Source organism: Aulonocara sp. 'chitande type north' Nkhata Bay, linkage group LG13 (assembly GCF_057382095.1).
Source record: "Aulonocara sp. 'chitande type north' Nkhata Bay isolate Kocher_YH1m ecotype deep benthic linkage group LG13, A_spYH_male_GT1.1, whole genome shotgun sequence".
NCBI classification, from domain to species: Eukaryota; Metazoa; Chordata; class Actinopteri; order Cichliformes; family Cichlidae; genus Aulonocara; species Aulonocara sp. 'chitande type north' Nkhata Bay.
This window is the reverse complement of record NC_141356.1, coordinates 7,809,252-7,830,013: the sequence shown is the minus strand read 5'-3', so window position 1 is coordinate 7,830,013 and position 20,762 is coordinate 7,809,252. Positions and strand designations below refer to the sequence as shown.

Below are 20,762 nucleotides of genomic sequence, written 5' to 3'. Positions count from 1 at the left end.
GTGATCCAGATGGAGGCGGTGATGGACCAACAAACATCAATACTCACATGCTGGCTCACATGGTGATGACAAGAAAAAGAAGGTGTTACAAGCTGTAAAAACGTGATGTGTGAGTATATATGAGGAGAAAGAGCGTAAAAAGACTGGGTCCCGCTGTATTACTCAGGCTGCACTACAGCGTCTATTCACAGGCGCGATCCCACTACTGAGCGGCACGGGGGCTTTGACCTGCTCCGTTTCCGACCTGGGCCGGTGCACCCCTCCTTAGGCGACCTGGTGGTCCCGAGCTCCCCCAGGAGCACCATATCGATACCGAACTTAGTGCGGACACCCGATCGGCATAGTCCGCTGCAGCTCAGAGCTCCTGAGCTCAAACGATCCGCCAGCCTCAGCCTCCCGGTAGCTTGGATTACAGGCGCGCGCCACCGCACCCGGCAAGAGGCGCCCTCGTTTAAGCAGACTTTAAGGTTTACACACCTGACGTCATCAGGAAACTGCTGCAGATAGCAGCCAACAGCAGCCGTAAAGGTGCTGCTCAACACACAGTCAACACACAGTTACTCATTTAAAATGTCTAGGTTTTAATAAATACAACCGAATCTTACAACCAAAGTGGTCATCTCATGTAAAAATATATAAAAATTCATTATTGTATATAGTAAATATTAAGTCTAATATATGCCCTAATAAGCTATAGTACTTTTTCCTTTGGGAAGGTACCATGTGTGCAGTCTGCAATTCTGTTGCGGAAAGATGTTGAATCTATTTATTTACTGTAGAAAAATAATTGGTTTCTGTGCATTTGTTTTACCCTGGCAATAAATTAAAGTCGATTACGTTGATTAAGCATCATTAGGCGGAGGGTGGGGGGCGGTTCCCTATTTTTGCTGGGAGTTGGCAACTCTGCTAGTTAGGTATATGTAATTATTGATTAGGTTGTTTGATATTTCCGGTAAGTACTGTTTAAAATACCAGAATAGGGAGGATGGTGTAGGTTTAAGTTTATTAGATTGATACATATATACCAACAGGACAGCGTACATCACTGTCACAACAGCATTTGTTTTCATTCAGAGGCTTTATGGCTTTTCCTGTAATTCCTGGTGGGCTGTTCTCTAGTCAAAATGCCCGGGCTGATTTTTTTTGTCCCAGTCCAGTCCTGCGTGTTCATCAAAGTCAATCACTGAAAGAAAAAAAAAGTTCACCGTCTCTTTGAATTTGCAGTGATGGTCATTGCTACTCCCCTCCAGTTGGAGGCGCTGTTGGACCAACAAACAGCGGTGGTTTTCAATGGAACGAGAGGACAGAGAGACCGTGTTTGACGCTTTTATAAGCTGTAAAAACGTGATGTGTGAGTGTGTGTGCTGTGTGTATATTTCTGTGGAGAGGAGAAAGAGTATAAAAAGACTGGGTCCCGCTGTATTACTCAGGCTGCACTACAGCGTCTATTCACAGGCGCGATCCCACTACTGAGCGGCACGGGGGCTTTGACCTGCTCCGTTTCCGACCTGGGCCGGTGCACCCCTCCTTAGGCGACCTGGTGGTCCCGAGCTCCCCCAGGAGCACCATATCGATACCGAACTTAGTGCGGACACCCGATCGGCATAGTCCGCTGCAGCTCAGAGCTCCTGAGCTCAAACGATCCGCCAGCCTCAGCCTCCCGGTAGCTTGGATTACAGGCGCGCGCCACCGCACCCGGCAAGAGGCGCCCTCGTTTAAGCAGACTTTAAGGTTTACACACCTGACGTCATCAGGAAACTGCTGCAGATAGCAGCCAACAGCAGCCGTAAAGGTGCTGCTCAACACACAGTCAACACACAGTTACTCATTTAAAATGTCTAGGTTTTAATAAATACAACCGAATCTTACAACCAAAGTGGTCATCTCATGTAAAAATATATAAAAATTCATTATTGTATATAGTAAATATTAAGTCTAATATATGCCCTAATAAGCTATAGTACTTTTTCCTTTGGGAAGGTACCATGTGTGCAGTCTGCAATTCTGTTGCGGAAAGATGTTGAATCTATTTATTTACTGTAGAAAAATAATTGGTTTCTGTGCATTTGTTTTACCCTGGCAATAAATTAAAGTCGATTACGTTGATTAAGCATCATTAGGCGGAGGGTGGGGGGCGGTTCCCTATTTTTGCTGGGAGTTGGCAACTCTGCTAGTTAGGTATATGTAATTATTGATTAGGTTGTTTGATATTTCCGGTAAGTACTGTTTAAAATACCAGAATAGGGAGGATGGTGTAGGTTTAAGTTTATTAGATTGATACATATATACCAACAGGACAGCGTACATCACTGTCACAACAGCATTTGTTTTCATTCAGAGGCTTTATGGCTTTTCCTGTAATTCCTGGTGGGCTGTTCTCTAGTCAAAATGCCCGGGCTGATTTTTTTTGTCCCAGTCCAGTCCTGCGTGTTCATCAAAGTCAATCACTGAAAGAAAAAAAAAGTTCACCGTCTCTTTGAATTTGCAGTGATGGTCATTGCTACTCCCCTCCAGTTGGAGGCGCTGTTGGACCAACAAACAGCGGTGGTTTTCAATGGAACGAGAGGACAGAGAGACCGTGTTTGACGCTTTTATAAGCTGTAAAAACGTGATGTGTGAGTGTGTGTGCTGTGTGTATATTTCTGTGGAGAGGAGAAAGAGTATAAAAAGACTGGGTCCCGCTGTATTACTCAGGCTGCACTACAGCGTCTATTCACAGGCGCGATCCCACTACTGAGCGGCACGGGGGCTTTGACCTGCTCCGTTTCCGACCTGGGCCGGTGCACCCCTCCTTAGGCGACCTGGTGGTCCCGAGCTCCCCCAGGAGCACCATATCGATACCGAACTTAGTGCGGACACCCGATCGGCATAGTCCGCTGCAGCTCAGAGCTCCTGAGCTCAAACGATCCGCCAGCCTCAGCCTCCCGGTAGCTTGGATTACAGGCGCGCGCCACCGCACCCGGCGAAAAACAGAAGTGCTCCTCGGGCTTTTATCTTTCACAAAAGTGACGTCACGAATAACACAGCGCTATCAAGCGGTGAAAACCGGGTACTGTTATAAAAGGTCTGCACACCGTTTCCTTTGGTTCTTTTAATTCCTCTTTAGGAACGTTAGTAAGTCGTTCCCTGAAAAAACAAAAGGTTCCCCGGATAGCCAATTAGAAGGATTCATTGAATGTGAAAGACTCCAGGAAATATTATTTCTTTTTTCTTTCTAAATTTCCAGCACTAATAAAACCCCATTGTTTATTCCACATATCTATGTACATGAGCAAATGTCTATGTACTCTGTAATAGGCCAATACTCTGTAATAGGCCAATAAATCATAGTAATTTACTTGGTATTGACATAACTTTTTCCATATAATGTAACCTTCTTTATAAAGTAAAATAAGCTCAAGCCTAGCCTATGAACTGGAAACTGGACTGATTATTTAACACATCTTGATAACTTGGATTAACTCACCAGTAGATAACCACCAGTAAATATGACAGCATTCGGAAACTTTTTTTTTTTATTGTTTAGATTTTAATATATTTCCTCTTCTTTGCTTACAGTCCGCTACATGAATAATAGTCAGTGATACAAATAAAAGAAGGTCACTTGCATTACAAGCATTGGGTTGTCATGCCATCATTTTATTTATGATGAAATGTCTCATAAATACACTCACCAGTCACTCAGTAATGAAAATATCATCACCTAATCACATGGCAGAATCTCAGAGTATTTAGGCATATAAATACTGGATCTGATAGGAAAGCAACACTAACTCAAATAATAACTCATCACAACCAAGGTTTGCAGAAGAACATCCATGAATGCACATTATGTCAAACCTTAAACCAGATAGGCTACAGCAGCAGAAGACCACACCGGGTCCCACTCCTGTCAGCCAAGAACAAGAAACTAAGACACTGCAAAATCTGCCAGATTTGGACAACAAGGGCTTGGAAAAATGTTGCTTGGTCTAATGAGTCGATTTCTGCTAAGACATTTGAATTGTAGGGTTAGAACTTGGTGTAAACAACATGAAAGCATGGGCGGATTGTGGAAGAGACTGTGTCAGCAAGTTCCCTTAAAAGGTTTGTGCTCAAAGCTAAATCTGTGTTACAGAAACTCAGCCTTTGTGTTTTTCATTATAGGAACAAAAAAATTCTGTAGCCTGCTATTTTTAACAGCTACTTTTATAGGTAATCTTAATTTTTTGTTATTATTGTTTATTTTATTTGCGATATTTAACTATATTTATATTAGCTATATTAACTTTAAAGATTTGAAACCTCTGTTCACTTCATATGTTTTGCTACTGAACATTTAAAATATATTTCTTCTGACCGTGCAGTTAAAACAAACTAAACAATAAGTGATTTCATATCTTTACAAAATAACATATTATATTTAGCTATAGACCACATGTTGTGACTTCCTTCTGATAAAGGGTGAACATGCTGTACTAAAGCACAATTGTGGAAAACTTAAGGTTTCAATTCAAAGAATTAGTTTGGCCTCAAACAAAGCTGAAGAAGTCAAAGAATAATACTAATACAAACACAATACATTACAGCAAACAATAATATCACGCACAATCATGCCTCCACTGTATGTTACTGATAGAGATACATATATATGTATTCCATCTCACTGCCCAATAGACTGCCTGTAGGCTTCATATAAGTCTATTGGGCGGTGAGATGGAACTCGTCTCACTCAAATGCCGCCAGATCAAAAAGTATACATCTGGTAGACATTGAGGAAGACATTGTTAGAAAAAAGACAAATTTTTATATGATTCAGTGGTAAAATGATGGCTGAAGTAACATTTTTCTGGCTCTCTTTTCCCATTCACCTGAATGAGGAGCTATTAGTGAGGACACATTAAATAATTCAAACATGACAGAAATAAAATGAGGAAGCAATTTGGTGCCAGAATATGTGTCTCTACAACAAACTGTAGGGAAGGTACACACCACGGAAGAAAAATAATATTAATAATAAAGAATTTAGCCAAACGTAACATACACCTGACAGTTAGCTTTGCAACAGTCCCACCAATTATTAGGCAAGAGTAAACACAGTGAGACAGTTACTGATGTCACAGCTGCACAACAACTAAACATACTCTATAAAAGCTGGCATTACAATAAAATGGTCCCAAGTCTAGCAACACTTGGACAACATGAAAGTTTTAATATATTCAGATTTCATAATTTCGGAATTTCCGCAGCAGATTAGATGGAGAGTCACCAGCCCAGTGGAAGCGTCGATGGCAGAAATCACCTGCAGCAATGATAAGAAAAAGTCACTTCACTTCCCTTTATGCAGTTCAGTACTTTTTAAACAGCTACTGTTTACTCTAGAAGAAATTCACATGAGGAACAGTTCAGATCCTTCACTGAGTACTCAAGCCTGTTGTGTACTCAGCTTGAGTATCCGGTAAGCTGTACTGATGCTCGTGGAGGAAAGTCTATAATCATAGCTGTGTTTCAGCTATAGTAATACTGACTTGCAAGTGTTTATCTCAGAGGTTATGACTGACTTCTAACTCTAAAAATTAGTTTCAGAACAAAGTCCTTACAGTGCTCTTTAGCGGCAAATATTTGAAACATTTTGTGGCAGTATTATAAAGGAAAAAGGAATCCACAGCGAGCTTCTGTAGAATCTCAGGAAAACTGCATCAGTCCTCAGGGCTACAGGAAAGTGTCAGCCCTGAACACTGAAGCTAAAAACTAGCTAAGAGGAAACTACTAACATGGTCTCACAGCCAAGTTGTGAATAATTGCTGAACCTGAAATTATAACCAAAATAAAATGAAATCAGTGCTTTAAAGTGGTAGCTTTGAAGTGCAAAGTGCAAAACCTCACAAAACATTGGGTGGGCGTGCAGCCCCTCTTTAATATGAGCACTAAAGAGCTCCTACTTTTATATTCCATCAGCTTAATATAAGAGCAGAGAAGCTCTTGAGCAGCTGTTCTGAATATCCATTGCCTCTCTGCAATGAAATTAGATTGAAAATACACCAAATCATGTCTATCATACTGGTATCAATTAAACTTTTCTCATGTCTGACTTTCAAAAATAAGGATCCTATGGCACTGACCACTTCCTTACTTGTATTTTGTGTGTTGTTATGTATTGCTCTCCAGCAACATCTTGCTTTAAAGAATTGGAATAAATTTCAGTTACCCGAGTATGCCGTGCTTTCACACGAAGATTTCCCCGTTTCCTGCTGCTCACAGTGAAAGCTCTCTGCTTGTGACGTGATGGGGTCTTCTGGTTTGGAGCCCTCCAACATTGGTTCCTTCTTATTTCTCACAGCCCAGTGCATTGACTGTAAACAAATTAGCAGGCTTTTTAAGTGTCAATGGTTGCACAGTGTTTTTAAGAATCTAAAGAGAGGACATTACGTACAGTTTTCACTGAGTCGTTCAAGGCCTGCCAGTCATGGAATGGGATCGTAACTCCGCTTCTTTTCCAAAGATCATAGTTTTTCCTTTTGGTTTCATCGCATAAAACCTCTTTGGCTTCCTGCAGCTTCTGGAAATCTGCCACTTTCACAACAGAAAAAACGGTTTTAATATAAAATTTAGAATTTAATAAAGCAATTTACTGTATACAGCTGTAAGCATCCGCTCTATTAGCATTATTTGCTTTGAAGTTAAGACATCAGAAACAGACATTAACTATGTAAGAAAAGTGTGAATGAAGAGGTAATGAAGGGGTAATAGCACACTTTGTAATACTTTATTGCTTCGGGCTATGAAAAAAAGGTTATATGAAATATGACTCACACACAATTAGTGGTGTGTGTGCATTACCTGCTCTTGGGCTGTCGAGGTGTTTGTCTGGATGACATGCCAAGGCTCGAATCTTGTATTCATTGAGAATCTGTTCAGTCTGCAAGAGAACAAAACAAAACAAACCTCATAGTCTGATGTGATCTAATCAATAAGATCTATGTTATCTTGACCGTGTTATTGACTATTTGAGACCCTCAGCTCTGCCAGTCTATGAGTGTTGCTGATTGCTGAGTAATATATTGAGTGAAAATTGGCGATCACAAGACCACGGTGGATATGCGTGTTGATGTTGATAATCAAAGATTTGTTTTAGTAAGATACATTAAAAAATCACACTGATTGCATATCTAATCTAGTTATACACAAATGAATTTAAATGCTGGCTGGCAGACACTGGATGACGCACGACTAGTTTCACATCAACAGGTCTCTGTTGGTTCAGCCTAATCTGAGGCACACATACATTTTTATTTTCACATTTTTTGACTCAGCAGCGTATAGGCTATTGACCCAAATAATTACTGACTTATAGATCGAGACTATATCCGTTCAGCAACCCAGGAAATAGTCTGAGCCTTAAACCCACTGACGAGAACTTACCGATGACAGTTCATCACATCCCAGTAACCCGTAGTAATCCTCCAAATCCTCAGGTTTACAGCTCAAAACAGCCTCCATAAAAATCTGTCGGAGAAGCACGTATGGCTTCTTTTAACGGACCACAAATGCTGCTGAACGTGATCACAGCTGATCAGTTAAAGGGTTGCCAAAGGGTCCCTCCTCTCACTCACTTACTATAACCAACTAGCTAACTACTAACTGTTAGCAAAGTTCGTCTTAGTATGGTTTTGTCAGCTAGCGTTAGATTTCAGGGATTATTAAACTGTTAAAATTGTCAAGGGAGATCTCTCCTGAGTTGTTGGGAGAGCCCAGCTGCCCCTTTTTACCGTATGACGTACGATGCATTCAAGGGTCTTGATAATGGTCCTGCTTACTAGAAAATTCATTTATTCATCTGGCTAAGAAACAAAGGCAATGGTAGCTTTAGGAAATTAAAAATGTTATATTTTTATGTAGTAAAACTAAATTTCTTTCACATACTTAAGGCTTGTGTGGCAACGAAAAAAGAAAATGACAGATTTGTAACTGGGGCATTAATTAAGCTTTCAACGGCTGCACGTCAATATAAAATCGTTTATATTTACGCGAAACACATCACCGAAAGGCTTGAAAGATTCGTGAGGGCTAACCTATGATTAGAAATCATCCGACAGCACTTGAAGGCAACAATATTTGTTATGGTATAATGTCAGCGACGTAGAGGGGGGCGTTTCGCTCGTGACTACTGGTGGAGAACGAGTCACGTGTGCTATGCAAATGAGCCAGCTGTCCGAGAGGAAGGCTCCTGCTCAGCGGCTCTGCGGGCTGAAGATGGCGGACGGAGAGAACAGTCTCAAAACGGCCCTTTCGGGCGCCTCCGATACGGGGGAACCTCCGGCTAAGATTTCGAAAATCAGTCCAGGAACTAACTATGGACTAAAAGCCGTCGAAGCGGACCAGTTCTCGTGCGTCTCCGCGGCAACTGAGAGCTGGGAGGCGGCGTTGAATTGTGCGCAGCCCGCGGAGAAGGAAGCTAAGCCGGTGATGGCGGTAGAACAGGCCCCGGCAGCGCTAGGCGGAGACAACAATGGACTGGAAGTATTGCTCTCCGACCCTCACAAGCCAGTTGGGAAACTGGACGACACCACTGTCTTTGGCGCAACCGAGGACAGTCCAGGTATAAAAAGAGAAAAACTTTGAGTATTTAAGTGACTTACAGTGAGAAAAATTCTCTTTGCCAACTTAACCGGTGAGCTAACTGGCTCCATGTGAAACAGTTAACTTTGCTAATGTTAAATACAGTAATGCTGTGTGGGTGTCGAGAACTGTGTACTCCTGAAAACGGGAACTTTTCCACTAAATTATATTTCGCTAAACGGAAGTAGAACTCTATCAGTGATCCTGCCAGCACAAATTTGTCCATTTAACTTTTTCATAACCACGCAAAACTTTGAGAGCAACTTAGCGTTTGTTAGCCGGTTGAAAGTTGACTTTGAGAGACTGCGTTCACCGATTTACTTTTGTAACGGGTCGTAGCAGTTATTAAAGAGAGTCACGACTTATATCTAGTCTTATTTAGTTAATTTTCTCCATGTCTGTACTTAGATTTTCTTGGGCACGATGATCTTCCCTCTAACGGTTTGGCTGTCACTCCGGAGCACATCACTGAAGACGATGACAGGTCCTCACATGCAAGCTCCAGCGACTGGACTCCTCAACCGCAAATAGGTAACTAAGATAATCAGATCATTAATAAACTACAATATCTTAGATTACGCCACTTATAATATGTATTTAGTGTGTATGTATATATTTAAACCACATAATAATTGTTTGCATTGTACAAGTATGTGTGTACAATTTTTGAAATCCAGCCATACTGAGATGTTATGTTCTTGCTCGCAGGTTCCTACAGTTTCATCCAGCAGCACATTAGAGAGACAGATCCAAGGGCCATCCTGAGGGATTTGCTGCCCGAGACTGTACTCCCACCAGATTTAGATGACATGACATTGTGGCAGATCATCATCAACATCTCAGAGCCTCCAAAAAGAAAGAAGCGGAAAGATATTAATACCTTAGAAGATGTAGTCAGGCTACTACATGAAAGTAAAAGGATACTAGTGCTGACTGGTGCTGGGGTATGCATTTTTTACTTTATCATGTAGCTCTACTGTGTAAATTCGATTTTCAGTACTAGTGTTCATTGCATTTCCTTATTATTTTTATTTTATTTGTTGTAGGTTTCAGTTTCATGTGGAATACCAGACTTCCGCTCCAGAGATGGAATTTATGCACGGCTTGCTGTAGATTTTCCAGATCTTCCAGATCCTCAAGCTATGTTTGACATTGAGTACTTCAGACGGGACCCTAGACCGTTTTTTAAGTTTGCTAAGGTTGGTTTTACATGAACAATAGAATAACAATTTGAATGCTCTCTAACAAAGAATTATTAATCTTAATCCAAACCATAAATCTCTTCATGTAGACCATTGCAAGGTCTACATGACTAGTGGATTGTGCACTTTCATTCTGTGAAAAGGTCATTTTGAAAGGGAAACTACTTAAATGTAAGCCGCTTATGAGTTCCTGTTAAATTTTGTAATGTTGTTTAATACGGTGCCCCACACCCCCATGTTTACACCAACTTTTAAATGGAGAATCAGAACCTGTTTTTTAAGTTAACTTAAAACATAACATAATGTTCAGTTAAATTTGACCCATTTTGACATTTGGCAACAGTTAAGAAAAAAAAAAACCATATACAGGGAGTGCAGAATTTTTAGGCAAGTTGTATTTTTGAGGAATAATTTTATTATTGAACAACAACCATGTTCTCAATGAACCCAAAAAACTCATTAATATCAAAGCTGAATGTTTTTGGAAGTACTTTTTAGTTTGTTTTTAGTTTTAGCTATTTTAGGGGGATATCTGTGTGTGCAGGTGACTATTACTGTGCATAATTATTAGGCAATTTAACAAAAAACAAATATATACCCATTTCAATTTATTATTTTCACCAGTGAAACCAATATAACATCTCCACATTCACAAATATACATTTCTGACATTCAAAAACAAAACAAAAACAAATCAGCGACCAATATAGCCACCTTTCTTTGCAAGGACACTCAAAAGCCTGCCATCCATGGATTCTGTCAGTGTTTTGATCTGTTCACCATCAACATTGCGTGCAGCAGCAACCACAGCCTCCCAGACACTGTTCAGAGAGGTGTACTGTTTTCCCTCCTTGTAAATCTCACATTTGATGATGGACCACAGGTTCTCAATGGGGTTCAGATCAGGTGAACAAGGAGGCCATGTCATTAGTTTTTCTTCTTTTATACCCTTTCTTGCCAGCCACGCTGTGGAGTACTTGGGCGCGTGTGATGGAGCATTGTTCTGCATGAAAATCATGTTTTTCTTGAAGGATGCAGACTTCTTCCTGTACCACTGCTTGAAGGTGTCTTCCAGAAACTGGCAGTAGGACTGGGAGTTGAGCTTGACTCCATCCTCAACCCGAAAAGGCCCCACAAGCTCATCTTTGATGATACCAGCCCAAACCAGTACTCCACCTCCACCTTGCTGGCGTCTGAGGAGCTCTCTGCCCTTTACCAATCCAGCCACGGGCCCATCCATCTGGCCCATCAAGACTCACTCTCATTTCATCAGTCCATAAAACCTTAGAAAAACCAGTCTTGAGATATTTCTTGGCCCAGTCTTGACGTTTCAGCTTGTGTGTCTTGTTCAGTGGTGGTCGTCTTTCAGCCCTTCTTACCTTGGCCATGTCTCTGAGTATTGCACACCTTGTGCTTTTGGGCACTCCAGTGATGTTGCAGCTCTGAAATATGGCCAAACTGGTGGCAAGTGGCATCTTGGCAGCTGCACGCTTGACTTTTCTCAGTTCATGGGCAGTTATTTTGCGCCTTGGTTTTTCCACACGCTTCTTGCGACTCTGTTGACTATTTTGAATGAAACGCTTGATTGTTCGATGATCACGCTTCAGAAGCTTTGCAATTTTGAGACTGCTGCATCCCTCTGCAAGATATCTCACTATTTTTTACTTTTCTGAGCCTGTCAAGTCCTTCTTTTGACCCATTTTGCCAAAGGAAAGGACGTTGCCTAATAATTATGCACACCTGATATAGGGTGTTGATGTCATTAGACCACACCCCTTCTCATTACAGAGATGCACATCACCTAATATGCTTAATTGGTAGTAGGCTTTCGAGCCTATACAGCTTGGAGTAAGACAACATGCATGAAGAGGATGATGTGGACAAAATACTCATTTGCCTAATAATTCTGCACTCCCTGTATGTCTTTTAGCTTGAAATTGTTTAATTTTCCTAAAGTAACTTAAAATTTTATCACAAGAACTGTTTGTGTTCCCACCAGATTTGATCAGGCCCCTGCAGGGACGGGAAATTTAAAGGATCGTGGGGAATTCTCCAAACAGTGAAATAGTAAAAGAACACAGGAGTGATCAAATAAGATCCACAAAATAACAGAGGCTATACAGAAGTCAGAGGGTCCCTTATCATAGACACAATATCTGTAATAGGGTGGGAAGGTGGTCCATCTACAGTAGTATATTGTGGTACAGTGGGTAGCACTGTTGCCTCACAGCAATACTTTTCCTGGTTGAAAAAATTGCTTAAAGTTCAATAGCTGTGTGGGTGTGTCTTGTAAACTTACACAGCATTTAATGTTTTTATCTTCTCTCTTAAGCACATTGTGTTTACATATTAATAAATGTGCTACATGAATAAAATTGCAATTAAGTACTCCGAATAAAGTACTGTATGTATTTGCTAATAGAGATTAAAACAGATCTCATAAGATGGGTTGGGTCATAACATTACAAAAGGACCTGAGCTGCCATTTCAGTGAGTGTGAGAAACTGATGTGGAAGTCCCACACATGCCAGGTTTCCTAGCACTGCTTTGAATGCACAGACTAGTTTGCATTAAGCATTTTGTATATATATTGTGTTCTAAGTCAGTTAATACTGCACTCTGAAAAAGGTTTAAAAAAAGGTTTTAAAGATTGATCACTGATTTATTATTATCAAATATATTCAAACCATGCTATGAGGCATGAAATATAAACAGTTATTAAGTGTTTAAATATGGTCCAGAAAAGCCATGGTGGGGGCATATGACTATAGCAATGTTTGCATTTTCTTCACAAGTACTGAATGCATAATTTTATATTACAGGAGATCTACCCTGGGCAGTTTGAACCTTCTCCCTGTCATAGATTTATATCTATGCTAGATAAGCAAAGAAAGCTGCTGCGCAATTATACGCAAAACATTGATACACTGGAACAAGTGGCTGGGGTTCAGCGGATTATCCAGTGTCACGGTGAGTGGTGCATGTGATTGATCCCTCTTGCTTATTTCGTTATTTGTTTTTTTTATAGTTCTTCCCCAGTAATTCAATGTCAATTATATTTTAGGGTCATTTGCAACTGCATCCTGTCTCGTCTGTAAGCACAAAGTGGACTGTGAGGCTATAAGGGAAGACATCTTTAACCAGGTATGTGTTCACTGCAATCTAATCCAGGATACCACTTTTTTGCAGACACTGTTGGATGTTGCACCATCACCAAGGCCAATAATGCAGATACAGATTGCATGTAGAAACATCGTGTGAAAAACCTCTTTAATAAGTATAAGGATTTATCTGTATATATTTGCTGTTAGGGGTCTCAAATATCTACGTAATTACTTGTAAACAAGGGAAACTACATGGACATCAAAAGCTGATAATACCCTTTTTAGTTTTACCTCCCAAACAACCCATAACATAGCTGACTGTTTAAAATATTCCAGAAAGATTGCCTTGTTATTGCTGTGAGTGATTGCCCACCCCATAAAATTTGGATGGTGTTTAGTGGCGCTGTAGTAAATAAATAATACATTAAATTCATCCATCAGGTTGTCCCTCATTGTCCACGGTGTCCAGATATCCCTCTGGCAATCATGAAACCAGACATTGTCTTCTTTGGAGAGAACCTTCCAGAAATGTTTCACAGAGCCATGAAACAGGATAAAGATGAGGTGGATCTCTTGATTGTCATTGGCTCTTCGCTTAAAGTCCGACCGGTTGCCCTCATCCCAAGTATGTTTTATCGAAACGGATTCACTTTTAGTGTCTGTAACATTAAACATACTAACCGATATGTTTCTGTATGCTTTGCATGTCATTCAAACACCGAATATTTGTTTTTCCTCTCTATCCAGACTCCATTCCTCATGAAGTGCCTCAGGTCCTGATCAATCGGGAGCAGCTGCCTCATCTGAACTTTGACGTGGAGCTACTCGGGGACTGTGACGTCATTATCAACGAGCTCTGTCATCGATTGGGTGGAGACTTTGAGCAGCTCTGCTACAACACTGTAAGATTAACTGAGATCACAGAGAAACCCCCTCGGTTACCAGAACAGCCACCAAGCGAGGCCTTGTCTGCTTCGAGTGATGCGACTCAGGAGGAGCAGAAGCGGCACACTACAGACTCTGTAAATATGCCTTCGGAGGAGACAGAAAGTCTGAATGTCACAGAGACTGCTGATAATAATGTTACACCTCTAGAGCCTTGTCCAAATGCTCAGTGTCCAACGGAGAGCACTGAATCTCCAGAGAAAGCAGCAGAAGGTGCGCCAAAAGAGGAGGCACCCGAACGAAAGAGTCAAACCTCCAACCTTGAATTTCGTAGACGTTGCTGGATGAGTCGAGTTAACAGAACTCCAATCAGCAAACGCCTTGAGGGTAAGATTTAGACCACGGTAAACAAGCAAAGCTGCTTTAATGTAACAAATAAATTGATTTTGGATGTGTGACAAAATCGTGCAAAGACATGTTGTGTGTCCCTTTGCTCAGCAGTTTGTTTTTTTTTCTCCCTCCATACAACTGTCATAAACAATGAACAGATCCCAGATAGGTGTGCAAAGCTCACTGATCCTCTTTTGTTTTCCACAGCAGGCCAATACCTGTTTCAACCACCAAATCACTATATCTTCCACGGGGCAGAGGTTTATTCTGACTCTGAAGATGAGACGTCGAGCTCCTGCGGGAGTGACAGCGAGGACTCTGAATGCTGTGCTGAAGGGGAGGAAGACGACAGCGAGCCGGAGGATGCCGACGTAGTACCAGCAGTGGATGGAGAAACATGCCTCAAAGACATAGTACAGCACACTGTAGCCACTGAGGCCACGTCAAGTGTGCAGACAGACAATAATTCTGAAAAGACTGAGAGTACCACACACCTTTAAATGTAAATTACCCAGTCAACAAAGCACTAATTGTCTTTTTATAGATATATATAAATATATACATATAAGTTTCATATATTTTTGACTCTTCATCCTTAATATTCAGGGTTTCCTCCAGAAATGTTGTTAGACCCAGTGGTCAAAGGAGATTTATTCTGTTTGGTAGCAAATAATCCAGTCTTTCTCGCTTTTCAAACCATAAGTAGGTAGTAAATAATAGGCTGTATGAGTGGAAGAGCATTAAATTAGACGAAAAAGTCTTGGCTGTTAGCTACACAAATCAAAAAAAGAGTATTAGTTTATCACAGTTCACCTGTTCATTTTTTACTTTCAGGATTCCCTGTTATAACTCTTCTGAGTGTGTGTATTTTTGGGCTAACAAACTGAACAGCTGTAGCTGCTCTTTCATAGATTGAAAGTAAATGTAAATACATTCAAACATGTTTAGTGTTCAGCGGGCCTCTGGGCTGTCAGTATTCTGGTGGAAACCCTGCTCTCGTTTTTCATAAAGTTGAAGTTGTGTGGCAACTTTGTGTGAATATGCAGCAGGTTTTTTTTCCCTCTTCTTTCTTTCTCTGCCCTGTTTGGTCACATGCACATGTGTCTGAAACTACACACTGTATACTACTTACTAAATAGAGTACTGTGGGGTTTTTTTTTCTTATGTTTACTTTCCATGTTCTTTTCTGATTTTGCATTCACATTTTCAGAAATTGAATTATTACTTTAATTTAGATTAAGCTTTAATTTCTACATTGCAGTGACTACAGGCAAATGTTCCAAATGTTATTTTCGGTCCATACAACGACATCACCTGTGGTCTAATAATACTTTTTAGAGCTGGTTCATGCTACCATTAGAAACATCAGTTTGTAAGCCAGCAGCTGATAAATGGTGGGTACTATGAGTTTCAGACACATACATAAATCTTCTGATGGTTTACTTGAACGCACTAACTGCAATATAGAAAGTTCAGTTCTGCCTTTTCATAAGGGTCATTGGTGGAAAAGTGACAGTACTCTTTAATTTTAGACCAAAGAACACTTTATCAACACTCTCCTTCATTGTCATAAGCTTTGTATGTTTAATCTGTCATTTAAAATTTGGGAAAAAATATATAACTATCGACAAGGTGTTCCTTCTGACATGTGGCAGCTACTTTTTATGGTCAAGCCTCTTATTTTTATACTCTGATGTGAGACATACTCATCAAAGGGTAGATGATGGTTTTTATCTGTACAAAGGTATACTGAGTTGTAATAATAAGCCTTAGGAATATATTCACATTGAAAATGGCACTTTTTGTCCTCCTTATAAACCTGGTTTTGTTGCCTGTGTCACTTTTCATTGAGCATTAAGGAGTCTGCTGCCTGCAAAGTGTTGGTATATAGACATAATTGAGCCACTGTGTTGGATACATGTCTACACCAACATAATTCACATGCCATTGACAAGGTAATGTTTTGTTTACGTTTTAAGAAGGAACATTTTTACATCATTCTAGTTGTTATTTCTCATGGAGTTCTCAGTAAAAAATATAGGAAAGAAAAATTTTCTGACCTCTCATTTCTATTATTGCAAACGCATCTGATTGGTGTCAATATCAGTATCGTCAGACATTAACACAGCGCCACCTAGTGTTTCATCCGGCTAGTTCCTGAGTCACGTGAGCTCTTGAAGTTTGGTGAGACGGTGGGGTCCAATTTCAACATCAAATTTGGTGGACCGCATCGGGGGCTGCGCATGCGTATTATGGTACCTAGTTTTAAATGTGTTTTATTAAGCATTTTAGTTGTCACTCGGCTTATCACATTGTTTAGCTAGCCGCAAATTCACGTATAGAAAGCCAAGGAACATTATATAGCCCTAAAACCTCGGAACTACATTTCCCAACATCCTTTCAGCTGCCCTGTAATACGGCGTGTCGTAAAACTTAAAAGGAAAACGGTGATGGACTCCGCCGGAGACGCCTGACAGTTTTTGTCTTCATCTTTAATTGTTGTCTGAAATGTTCATCTAGCGACGCAGTGCTTCGGTTCACCGGACCAGTGAAAATGGAGGCTATGGAAGATGACAGTTTGGACGTAAAAGACGACCATAACCACAACTACCGCGCGAGCGGCAGTAATAAAGTCCGCACGTATCTTAGCAGCCAGCTGTCGGAGATATCGACGGTCCCGCAGCCCGTCTGTGCGACGGTGCCGGTTGGAGAAGCGGGTACTCGACAAGGGAAACTGTGGTCCGGTGCAACCGGCGGGTCAAAGTTCATGGACTCGGATACAGGCAGCGAGAGCAGCGAAGTCAGCGAGACTGACAGCACCGCTCCGGGAGCTGCTTCCGAGGGAAAATTCGCCCTCGACTCGACTTCCAAGTTCCGTAAGTTCACTCGAAGCAGGGCCCGAGAGCTCACGGTCTCAACGCAGCTCGGCCTCCGATTATGTTAGTAATGTATGTGGAGAGTGATGCTTTTGGCTTCTGTTCGGTCTGACATGAAGGCTTAATTCAGCTCCCCTCTCTTCACACAGTTCTGAATGCAATGGCAGTGGAGGACTACCGGAAAAACCACTGGCCAAACCTGGAAAAGGCAGTTGACCGTCTGCTGATTCAGAATCCCACAGACCACATCTCGGTTTCTTATGCACAGATATACAGGTGAGACAGCACAAGTAAAGGGATGTTGAATAAACACCCCTCTGAACTAGACACCCCCTCCCCCCCCTCAGATTATGATTTCTGTTGCCATAAGAAGCGCCATATATATATATTACCATGTGATTAACTGAGAATTTTAATATAACCTCAAATGCCTGTCTTTTGTTTTCCTAGTTATGTCTACAAGTGTGTTTGTCAGCAGCACTCTGAGCTGCTCTACAATGATCTGACATCAAAAATAACAGGTCACCTGCAGCAGGTTTCTGCCCATCTACAAGTAAGCAAACCCAAATGCAAGATGTAATCGTACAGCACATGCAGAAACTAAAAAACTAACTCTTTTTGCAATGTTTTGCAGGCTAGCCCACTCGAGAACTTCATTGAAAATTTCAACATTGCACTGACACAATATATAGCTTCTCTTCAGTGTATAGTCCCCGTCTTTATGTACTTGGTAGGTACCACTTATCAGCTTTTTTCCCCCCCTTTTTAATCAAATATTTGGCAAATCCCATGCAGGGAAGTGTAGTTTTGTGTTAGTTTGTTACTTAAATTTATGTTTGCACACGCTTCTCTTTTCAGAACAAGTTCTACATTGAGTCCAAACTGAACCGAGACCTCAGAGAGGATCTGATGAAGCTGTTCGCTGATCACGTCGCAGAAAAACACGTGAACACACTGATGCGTGAGTGTACCGCTTCATCTCATGCGCTTTGCTCTGATTAATCACGATGTGATGCAAAGTCACAAAAAGGGGAAATTAAATAAATAAAAATCCTCCCTTTGGTCAAGTCAGTTGACACCATCTTGTCCATTGTGCTCGTTCTTTTCAGCTCTGCTCATTAAAGCTCGGTCCATGCCCTTTGAAGTGCAACCCTCAACAATGGCTAGTGTGGTTAAGGGCCTCTACAGCCTCCGACCAGGTGATTTTAGATAAATTATTTATCTCACACTCCTCTTATTCACAGAATTTTTTTTTTAAATTAATTAATTAATTTTTGATTTTGGTTTCCTCTCTCAGAGTGGGCCCAGCTCGCCCCAGATCTCTTCTCCGGGTTTATCCCCCAGATTAACCCTCCTGCTGTAGAGTCTCTGCTGCAAGACTACGCTGCTCATGACCAGAAACTACAGATGGAGCTCTCCATGAATGGATTCCCACGGTCAGTTTTCCAGAGTCTTTAGCATCAAATGAAGACTGAGTCACATCTGCTTTAACTTGGGTCTTGTGCTTGTTTTCCAGAGGTGACCAGTCTCGCAAACGGGCCAGCGAGGACTCGTGATGGCCGGCGTCACTGGATTTGCTGCAGAACTAATACTGTGCCTCTTAAGTCTTTATCACAAGTTGTCTCCCTGGACTAGGTACAACGCTAACAGTGCGTCATCCCTTTTTAACTCGAGGTCACGAAACACTGTGAATAACAAAGACAGCATGATGGGTTGTTGAGCAGAAGGATTTAAAAAAAGGAAAAAGTGGCTCACAGACTTCCATTTTGGTGCTTTCCTTCTGATTTCTTCATCTTCCGCTCATCTGAAGAGTGCCTTCACGGTGTCCGTCTGACTGAATATCATGATGAAGCTGACGATCCATTCCTAACCTTTAACATGGAAGTGTCTTGTGTTGTCTTTGATATACGGGGCTAATTAAGACTCTATTGCTGCTGCTAATAATATTGTTTGTGTGTTAATATCATAAATCCCTTGGTGTCGCCCACATATTGTGTATCTCAGTGGCTACAGTCAACACAAATGAGTGTGGAAAGAAGTGGGAGCTAGGTCGCTCAGCTTAGCTATGACTCTCTTCTTCCTGTTGCTTAAAATGTCTTATCATGCTCAGTCATCCAGGTAAGTAATTCCCAAAAAGTTGATTCTGTTCATCTGGATGTAGCGTTTTCAGTGGGAGAAACATTTTTTCGTCACTTATCCCAAGTGACTTCTTCAGTCTCAGCTGAGTGCAGGTTTCCCCAACCAAAGACCATGGTTTTTGATCAGTTGTTGTTGGTCAGCTGAGACTGAAGAAGTCACCGATTGACGAAAATGTTTCTCCCACTGAAAACGCTACATCCAGATGTAGGGGTTATTGCTGTTGCCTTTACTGTTTGGGTAAGCCAGGTTGTATTTTCCAGTTTTGCCAAAGAGGATAACTGTTCTTTTGTTTTTTCTTTAAACACAATGTGTTGGGTTCCAGTTTATGTTCTCAATGTTGTATGCTGTCTGAGTCACTGAGCCATTTAATTTTATTCTTTACTAATAAGTTAAAGCTTTGGTTCACCCACTGGTTTACCCTCAAGTCATTCTGCCTTTAATGACAACTTGTTTGTTTAAGCCTTGCACGTAGGAGGAGGAGGTTGCCGTATACAGGAAGTAACACTGAGTGCCATACAGTTAAAAGGACCACATAATACCATTTGAGGATTTCCTGATTTTATTTTATTTTTACATTTTTATTTATTTTATGTAACCTCACCTTGCCTAAATTTCCCCCTAAATTGCCACCTCCATGTTTGTATTCTTGGACCCAACCAGAGTGGCTCTGCATGATTTCCCATCCAAAAGAATCCCTGTTTATCTTATACTGAGCCTCAGTGCCGCCTGAAGCAGTATTGTTTTTGGGCTCGCTTTCTTTTGATTGGCTGCCGCCGCATGAACAAAAGATTTGAACAGCAAGTAGGAGGGGCTTCAGTCACAGGCCTGCATAGCTGAATGACCGTATTAAGGATATCTGCTTAGAGTGACATCATAGAGAGCCGGGGGAAAAAAAATCTGTCTCAAATTAAGTGTTTAAAGCAGTTTGATACCTCAGCCTCGCAGTGGTTACCCGTATGTTCACTGCACTCATGATTTGAAACTCTGATGATGTTTAGTTTGAGCAGTCACCACTGGAACAGGATAATGGGTCCACTTTAACAAAGCAAATGATATGCAAATGTGGTTTTGTGCCAGAGCACATGCTCTTCATGTTGTAAATAGTTTTTGCCTCTCCATACCGGTATGTGTACACTAGCTTTTGTCACAGGTGCGTTTTTTGTTAAACAAGTCACTCGAATAAATGTGTTTGATACAAGTTCCTACACTGTTTTAAGTGTAATTAGATGCTCAGGCTTGCTTTTTGTTTCTATCTCGCGTTACTTCAAATGAACTAATCACAGGACATGATTTCATTATTCTAGCTTTTACAACTGGGTCCTGTCATCAAGCAGGGTTGTTATACAGCTAATGAAGTCAAGAGGAATCTAAATCATTAGGGATGCTGAACACTAGCTGTACTAGATTACATGTCTCACCTTTTAATTTTACATGATGCAAAATTAATTCATGTTTAAACCCACTGTGAATGGCTCAAATACTGTTTCAGCAATCTGTTTTTATCTCAAAATCAATAAAATCCTTCAGTCTTAGTATTTGTAACACTAATGACAGACGCTTACTGTTGT

The 20,762-nt window shown here is 41.0% G+C and overlaps 3 protein-coding genes and 3 non-coding genes across 6 annotated transcripts; 2 read left to right on the top strand and 4 right to left on the bottom strand.

The window, feature by feature from the left end:
* Positions 1 to 137: 137 nt before the first annotated feature.
* On the bottom strand, positions 138 to 436 carry LOC147315605 (signal recognition particle RNA). The gene has a single exon (XR_015124506.1).
* A 965-nt stretch (positions 437 to 1,401) lies between these two features.
* On the bottom strand, positions 1,402 to 1,700 carry LOC147315604 (signal recognition particle RNA). Its single transcript, XR_015124505.1, has one exon.
* Positions 1,701 to 2,665: 965 nt separating this feature from the next.
* LOC147315603 (signal recognition particle RNA) lies at positions 2,666 to 2,964 on the bottom strand. Its single transcript, XR_015124504.1, has one exon.
* Positions 2,965 to 3,526: 562 nt separating this feature from the next.
* Positions 3,527 to 8,081, bottom strand: dnajc12 (DnaJ (Hsp40) homolog, subfamily C, member 12). Its single transcript, XM_086258505.1, has 5 exons — positions 7,402 to 8,081; positions 6,820 to 6,898; positions 6,413 to 6,552; positions 6,188 to 6,332; positions 3,527 to 5,281 (listed from the first exon to the last, which is right to left on the bottom strand). The coding sequence occupies exons 1-5, from the start codon at positions 7,477 to 7,479 to the stop codon at positions 5,199 to 5,201; spliced, it is 525 nt and encodes a 174-aa protein (XP_086114631.1). The 5' UTR covers positions 7,480 to 8,081; the 3' UTR covers positions 3,527 to 5,198.
* Positions 8,082 to 8,140: 59 nt separating this feature from the next.
* Positions 8,141 to 16,219, top strand: sirt1 (sirtuin 1). Its single transcript, XM_086258504.1, has 9 exons — positions 8,141 to 8,578; positions 9,007 to 9,129; positions 9,307 to 9,542; positions 9,645 to 9,797; positions 12,623 to 12,770; positions 12,865 to 12,944; positions 13,346 to 13,529; positions 13,652 to 14,176; positions 14,387 to 16,219. The coding sequence occupies exons 1-9, from the start codon at positions 8,173 to 8,175 to the stop codon at positions 14,677 to 14,679; spliced, it is 2,148 nt and encodes a 715-aa protein (XP_086114630.1). The 5' UTR covers positions 8,141 to 8,172; the 3' UTR covers positions 14,680 to 16,219.
* Positions 16,220 to 16,504: 285 nt separating this feature from the next.
* cacul1 (CDK2 associated cullin domain 1) lies at positions 16,505 to 20,729 on the top strand. Its single transcript, XM_086258502.1, has 8 exons — positions 16,505 to 17,055; positions 17,205 to 17,331; positions 17,506 to 17,608; positions 17,690 to 17,785; positions 17,914 to 18,016; positions 18,165 to 18,254; positions 18,353 to 18,491; positions 18,572 to 20,729. The coding sequence occupies exons 1-8, from the start codon at positions 16,734 to 16,736 to the stop codon at positions 18,609 to 18,611; spliced, it is 1,020 nt and encodes a 339-aa protein (XP_086114628.1). The 5' UTR covers positions 16,505 to 16,733; the 3' UTR covers positions 18,612 to 20,729.
* Positions 20,730 to 20,762: the final 33 nt, after the last annotated feature.

Excerpts from the sequence above, each read along its gene's own strand:
- dnajc12 (XM_086258505.1), bottom strand. The coding sequence starts at position 7,479 with ATGGAGGCTGTTTTGAGCTGTAAACCTGAGGATTTGGAGGATTACTAC. Across the intron at positions 6,899-7,401 it reads GATGTGATGAACTGTCATCG|ACTGAACAGATTCTCAATGA; the intron begins GTAAGTTCTCGT and ends GTTCTCTTGCAG. Across the intron at positions 6,333-6,412 it reads TGAACGACTCAGTGAAAACT|TCAATGCACTGGGCTGTGAG; the intron begins GTACGTAATGTC and ends ATTTGTTTACAG.
- sirt1 (XM_086258504.1), top strand. The coding sequence starts at position 8,173 with ATGCAAATGAGCCAGCTGTCCGAGAGGAAGGCTCCTGCTCAGCGGCTC. Across the intron at positions 8,579-9,006 it reads CGCAACCGAGGACAGTCCAG|ATTTTCTTGGGCACGATGAT; the intron begins GTATAAAAAGAG and ends GTCTGTACTTAG. Across the intron at positions 12,771-12,864 it reads GCGGATTATCCAGTGTCACG|GGTCATTTGCAACTGCATCC; the intron begins GTGAGTGGTGCA and ends ATTATATTTTAG.
- cacul1 (XM_086258502.1), top strand. The coding sequence starts at position 16,734 with ATGGAGGCTATGGAAGATGACAGTTTGGACGTAAAAGACGACCATAAC. Across the intron at positions 17,609-17,689 it reads AGGTTTCTGCCCATCTACAA|GCTAGCCCACTCGAGAACTT; the intron begins GTAAGCAAACCC and ends AATGTTTTGCAG. Across the intron at positions 17,786-17,913 it reads TCCCCGTCTTTATGTACTTG|AACAAGTTCTACATTGAGTC; the intron begins GTAGGTACCACT and ends TTCTCTTTTCAG.